The sequence below is a fragment of the Hydra vulgaris genome, chromosome 10 (assembly GCF_038396675.1).
Source record: "Hydra vulgaris chromosome 10, alternate assembly HydraT2T_AEP".
NCBI lineage: Eukaryota > Metazoa > Cnidaria > Hydrozoa > Anthoathecata > Hydridae > Hydra > Hydra vulgaris.
In genome coordinates, this window is record NC_088929.1 from 9,147,573 (window position 1) to 9,154,991 (window position 7,419).

General features: G+C 26.8%; 1 protein-coding gene across 1 annotated transcript; it reads right to left on the reverse strand.

Annotated features, from left to right (window-relative positions):
* Positions 1 to 1,031: 1,031 nt before the first annotated feature.
* Positions 1,032 to 1,877, reverse strand: LOC136086109 (uncharacterized). The gene has a single exon (XM_065808380.1). The coding sequence runs from the start codon at positions 1,875 to 1,877 to the stop codon at positions 1,032 to 1,034; it is 846 nt and encodes a 281-aa protein (XP_065664452.1).
* Between the last annotated feature and the right edge of the window lie 5,542 nt (positions 1,878 to 7,419).

Genomic DNA, 7,419 nt, shown 5'->3' on the forward strand with positions numbered 1-7,419 from the left:
ATTTTTTTTATGATAAAATAAATGATATAACAAGGTTTGATGAAAATGAAATAATTTTAAATAATATTTTAAATAAATATTATTTTTAATAATAAAGTAAAGTTTTATTTTTTATTATATTTTTTTATTTTTTATTTTATTTATATTCTTGCTTACATTTATGTATAAAAATTTCCTAAATAAAGTAATATGCGATCAAACTAAATATATTCTATGATTTTTTCAGCTTTTGCTAATAATATTTTGGATAAAATTATGTCAAAATGTGATGTAGCATTGTTTAAGAAGACTGGAATTTATGGAAATAAATCATTTAAAAAAAATTTTATTGTGTAAAGTAATTATGAGTAATTTTTAAATAAATGTGGTGTGCATGTCGTTTATATTGTTTCTTTTATATGCTGTGTGAAATTTTACATTTCTTTTTTCTTATTATTGCTTACATTTTGTTGCACTTTTTTACATGCAATGCATGAAAGATTTATGTGGCATTTTTCTTTTTAGGAACATTTGTGTCACATACAGCAAAATGCAATTTGGTCGATAAGTTGATAAGCGATCGTTTGAAGAGAGCTCTAATAGAATAACATAAAAATTATTTTTATTGTGTTTTTGTATGCTTAAATTGTAAATAAGCGAAAAATGTTTAAAATTTTAGTTATTTATCTGATCTAGGCTGTTAGACCTAAGTTTTCATTTGTAAAAAGGGTTTTTTTTCTGTATAACATAAGCAGACGCGGATTAACCATTTGTGGGGCCTGAAACTAAGTGAATTTTTGGGCCCAAAAAGCTTATAACCAAAATATAAGTAAAACGTAATGAAACACAAATAAACTTTGGAAAAACTATAAATTCATTTTAACTCATAAAAATTACAATAAACTTTTTATACAATAATGCCGCAAACAAAAAATTTTTATTACAATAAAATTTTTTGTTTGCGGCATTTTTTATTTGCAAATTCTCTTATTACTTCATCATAAGATACTGATTTTGTTAAGTCATTTTCAATTGACAAAATTGAAAGATAATTAAGTCTGACTTCCAGCGTTGTGGTGCGATATTTTTATTTTAATAAACGTTAATTTTGAAAATGCTCTTTCGGCCCCACAACTGGTTATTGGTAAAGTTAGAAATATCTTTAATGCAGTATATAAATTTGGAAAAACATCTATCAAGTTTCTCTCGTATATTAATTTAAGCATACTGGAACATTTTGTTTGTTTTTCTTTATTTGTAATTTGAAGATATTCCCTAAATTGTGTACATTCATTTATTATTCCAGCATCTACGCCATTATTGTAGAATGAAATGACATAGTTAATGCTTTCCATGTCTATATGAGAATGATCTTTTTTTCCTATATTCAAAAGAAATTTCTTATTTGTTTCTTTGTATACTCTTCCTCTTTTTGATAATTCGTTTGCTAAAGAATCAAAAAGGACATTGTACACCTCTACCCGAAACTTGTCCTTGCCATTAAAAATGTGTGTCTTTCGCCGCTTGTTTAAATCATTATAATTTCCTGTAATTTCTTCACTCAAATTTTTAGCTTTTTTTTCAAACTCGTTCATTTTTTCTTGTGAATTTTTTCGCAATTCTTTTACAAATAATTCTAATAAGAAAATTAATTTATAGCCTTCAGAAACATCGAGCCCGGGGGTTTGTAAAATTCGGCTGACTTTATCAAAACGTTCAAGAACCTCCTCCCAAATTATTGTCAAAATTGCATTTTCAAGCTTTATTAATTTCTTAAATAAAATATTTGCCTCTCTTTTACAATCAAGCTTTTCTTCGATTTCTTCATGAATATAATTAAGAGTTTTCAAAATATCACTGTAGCCATTTTTTAATGCTTTAACTGAATCATGATGCATTGACCATCTTGTAATACTTAAACTTTTTAAAGAAATTTGTAAATTAGCATATTTCTTTAAAAAGTCCCACCTGTGTGGCGATGCAGAAAAAAATACGTATAATCGTTGCAAAAACCTAAAATAATCAATAATTGGTGTTACTATACTAACTGCTTCTACCCCTACCAAATTTAGAGAATGTGCTGCACAAGGTACAAAATCAGCATACTTGTTTATCTCCTTCAAACGTGCTTGTAGTCCGCTATATTATTCGCTCATATTTGCTGCGTTATCGTAAGACTGTTCACGAAATTTTTTGATTGTATTAAATAATGACTGAGCTGTATGATTTGTAATAGGTATAAAAGTTAAAAATTTTTCATATGGCTGTCCATTATAAACATATCTTACAATTACAGCCAATTGGTTGACGGGTGACATATCACTATTATTAATTTGAGCTACTATTTCTTTTGGGACTCGTTTTCCCATTATTTCTATTAATTCCTCATACACAGTTTTCGATAAATATGAAATATTTCTTTTTTCAGATTGACATTTTGTAAGATGTTCGCGTAAAAACGGATCAAATTCTGAAATTAGTTCAATAAGTCCCATGAAGTTTTCATTTCGCGGTGAACCCCACACACACATTTCATCGTGTCCTCTTAGATTCATTGCTCTCTCACTTAAAAATTTAATTATAGCAACTACTCTGATTAATACATTATAATAATATTCAATGGACTTTCTGATTTCACTTTCTAAGTTCTTATCGATTACGTTTATGTTATTTTTTCTGGTAAGCAAAATAAGCATATTATTTCATGATCTACAGTTTCATCATGACTTTCTAATGCTCTCAAAATGTTCATCCAGTCAGAAAATCCAGAAGTTGCCAGCAAAGAAGAAACATTAGAAAACATCTTACAAACTAAATAATACACGTAACCTTTTAATTTAGAATAGCATAACCTTGATCTGATAACGGTCTGTCCATTTTTTAAAGTCATTTTAAAATACTTATTAGAAAAGTATCTTTTTTAATCTTTGTACACCCTTGCCGATTCTAAATATAAATTATTACTATCACAGTTATGGAAAAAGGAAGTTTCTTTAGTTAAGCAGTTGTTAATAAATTCTGTGCAAACTAAATCTGGCCAAGATGCTAAATCACTATAGTTATCAAAATTTTCATTTTCGAAATTCGTTTCTGTGGCAATAATGTCACTAATATCACCATCATTCTTATCAGATTTTTCTTCAGCTACATCGTTGTCTTCGTTTAAAGTACTTTTATTGTTAGAAACTTACGCAGATACTCTAGCTTCAGTCAAAAAGGAATTTTTGGACATTTTGCTGCTTCATTTTTTTCTTGTAATTTTCGTTTCTGGCTTCCACTTAAGTACTTTCTGCCAGTCATAATTTAAATTTTTTTTCTACAATTTAAATTATATATTCAAGAATACTTAATAAATATTAACATAACATAAGGAATGATTGAGGAAAACAGCAATTTGAGATAAATTTAATCGAAGTGTTAAATTTAATCAAAATGTAACTTGCTCGTGCTAAGTATAATCAAAGTGTAACTTGAACGTGCTGAGTATAATCTGCATCACAGCAAGATGAAAATATATCACAACAAAAATCTCGACATAATAACATTCAACAAAATAAGCTCACAATAACAACCAACATCATGATGTTGGTTGATATCAACCCAGTTTATGAAGTAAAAGTTAACTGTATTTTTAAACAATCAAAGCTAGTATACTTTAATTATAAATATAAAAATTTTAATGAAAATGAAATAAAACTGATCAAAACTTGCAACAAAAACCTTAAATTACTTAAATTTACAAACAAATTCTTACTTAATTTGTTGTAAATAAATAAAAGTAAATAAAATACAACTAACTAAATCAAAATTACATTCAAAAAATTAGCGTTATAGTCCAGAATAAATATATTCTAAAACAGTGTGTGGAAATAAAGACAGCTTGTGATACTTACTGTATAGAACAAATCTAGCACAACACAACAAAGTTACAAAAAAGAAAGTAAAAAAAAACATTCTCTCCGAAAAATATCTTATTATATAATTAAAAAATATATATATTACAAACATGTAACTACATATTAAAAAAGGCTTTCTTTCTAAGAAAGGCTTTTTTTATTTCTTTAAAATCTAAGTTCTCTTCGGGGATATTTTCTTGCTTAAATATTTTAACTAACTATTAAAAAAATTTATTATTTCAAAATATAAATGTAAACATTTAAATACTTGGGTAACTAAACATTAAAATGCTTTCTTTATCTAAGAAAAATCTTTTTTTATTAATTTCTATAACAAACCAAACCAACCAAAATCTCTCTTTGGTGATATTTTTGCGCTTAAAGAAATCCATAATTTTAATAACTCTCTACAAATTTCCGTGTCAAATCGCACGAAGGGAATAAAAAAAATCTAGTACAACAGAAAATAAATGAAAAAACATTTTTTAATTTCTTATTTTCAATTTCTTTAATTTTTTTTTAATTTTCTAGAATTATATTTGATATAAAATTGAAAGTGTTCGGGGCCCTCTTTTTGCCGGGGCCCTGAAACTTCAGCTTCATTAGCGTACAGGTGGATCCGCGCCTGAACATAAGTTATTTACTTAAATAACTTTTACGTAAAAAAAGGTTTTTAGGAACAACGTTAAAAACGATATAACATTTCATTTAGACTTTATAAAAATCAAAAAAAAAAGGTTTTTTAAAAAACGTCACCGCTTCATATGGACGTTCAAAAAACCATTAAAAAACGTTTTTGTAGGACCGTTAAAAAACGTTCACAAAACGTTTTTAAAAAAACGTCCGGTCTCTGTTTCATATGGACGTTAAAAAAACCAATAAAAACGTTTTTACGGGACCATAAAGAAATTTTTGCAAAACGTTTTTGTGTCCACAGGGTACAAACAAAAAATTATTCATTAACATTAGTTTCACTGCTTGTTGAGTTTATTGAGTTTTATATGGAGACAGCATAACTTTCTTCTCAGTGAGAAATTCATTTTAAAAAATGTTTATTTATTTAATTCGATTAAAAGTCTCGTGATTTTAACAGAGATCACAGGAAGATTTATGGCTTAAACGCATAAAAAATACTCATATTTTTAAATTTTCTATGAGTAAAAAATTTTTCATAAAACAAAATATATTTTAACAATCAATAACATAAAATATATAAGTTTAGAATTATTATATCTCTTGCCAGTGTCCTGTGACAATTATTCCCTCCATATTTTTCTCCTACTGGAAAATATGTACTGAGACAAACTTTGCCGACGGAAAGTTTGTTCTAGAATAAGAACGAAAGGGGGATAGGTAGAGCGTGAGGTGACAAAGAACATTTATATTTGTATCACAGCGTTTTAGGTTTCATCGCTCGGTTTTTTTTCATTATTAGTTAGTATTTTGTTTTTAGATATTTTTCCCGGGATTTTCTCATTCATTGAAACTCGGTATCACTGAAAGTTTCAAAAATTAAATGTCTTGAACAGCTTTATCAATTTATGAAGAATATTTTTAAATTGTTATGATAAAGCAAATTAAAATGGTCTGAAAATAAAAAAAGTTTTTTTTTGTATTTGTATATATTATTTTGTCAATAAACAAATATTTTATAATGTACTTGTAAAAAAATATATATATTCTTTAAATTCTGACTGGAGCAAGCAGAAGACAATACATCTCATCACCTTACTCCTTAGGTAGCGAAATAGTTGACTTTACTAAGACGTTTAATTTTATAAAATATTTGAGTATAAAATTAGTTTTTACATATTTAAGAGTTAAACATACACATACATATTAGTAAATATCTAACAAGATAAATAAATACATAACAAAACGAATTAAAAATACAAAAAAATGTTTTTATTGGTTAGATGTAAGAAATGTTGTTTCACAGTTTTTTTAAAAGCTTTAATTGTGGTTATAGATTTTATATCATTATTCAGGATCGAGTTCCACAGACGTGGACCATGACAAGTAATTAAGTAGTTCCATTTTTTGACTGTTGTTGACGGAATGTAAAAATTGTTAATAGAATGTCTGGTTAAACATCTGTGATTAATTAAGCAGAAATGTGGCTGAAAATATGACGAAAGCATGTTATTGTGAAGTTTAAACATTACCAATAAATTTTTTAATGAAGACGACTGATTACTTGCCCAAGCTATGTTATAAATGAAAACGAGTTAACTGTAGAAGTTGAAAAAAACTTGAAAAGATTTTGTTTTATTGGGTACGAAAGCTTGTGAGCAAATTTAAACTTGCTCCTAATGATGTGACTTACAATAAAAGCAGAAAGTGAAAAATTTCGAGAAAATCTTATGTGTCAAAATTTTAATAAAACAAGTTTTAAATCAAGAAAATTATATTTTTATTTAACAAAAAGATATTTCATATCCGACTTTCTTTTATTTTTTTATTATTGTTAGAATCTTTATACAAGTATATAAAAACAAAATAAGGTAATGTTATAATAATAAAACTCGCAAACTCGAATGAGGTCACACCGAGACCGCTAAAAATAAAATTTAAATAATTTCTCTTTTTCTTTACTTGTTTGTAAAAGATTTATGCTAAGATTTAAATTAATAAAATTTCGAATACATACATGTTTTGATTCATTAAAGCTGTTAAATTTTAAGTTAAACCTGTTACAATATATTGATAAAAAACTTTGATAAACTCATTGCTAAAGAATTATTAAAGGACCATTAAAATTCATATGGCTTCTACGTAAATCCGTTAATGCCAAAATTTTTTGCATATGTTATGTCACCGAGAACCACTAAGGTAATGGGGATTTAATTCTGAGAACGTTTATTATTTGAATTTAAATTACCAAAAAATGGAAATGAAAAATTTGAAATTGTTAGTGAGCTTTTCCTTTGTTGGTTTGTTTATGTGGGGCTCATTGTAGTCAAACTGTTAAGTCTTTCATGAACTGTAACAAACTTCACACTAAAATCATTAAAACTGGAAAACTAGAGATTTATTTTGCCTGCAAAAACTAAAAGTCATCAACATAAATATTCCATCAACATAAGTCTAAACATCAACGAAAAGATTGAGGAACCTTTTTCCACTGCGGGAGCTGTAAATATAAAATATAATTAAAGGAGTGTTTGAAAAAGATTTTTCTTTTATAAAATCTCACAGACAAAAAAATTGTCAAGAAACTTTTTATTATTCAAAAGACAGTTTACAATTTTATGGTAACAACACAATGGAACCAATTATGTGGCCAAGGACATAAATTCATTAAGTTGCCCAGAATTACACCCTATTGAACTATTTTAGGCAATCGCAAAAAACATTGTAAGAAGCTAAAAGCATTGATGGCTTCAAGAAAAATAAGGAAACAAGCAGCAAGAAATCAACGATAAAATTATGCAAGTGTTGATGGTAAAACGTCAAATCCGCTAGTTTTAGCGTCAACAAGCCAAAAATTATCTTTAATTTTTAATTTAGTTAGTTAAAATTAATTAGTTAAGTGTGTTAGGAC

Bases quoted from the DNA above. Each gene is read 5' to 3' on its own strand.
- LOC136086109 (XM_065808380.1), bottom strand. From the start codon at position 1,877: ATGCATCATGATTCAGTTAAAGCATTAAAAAATGGCTACAGTGATATT.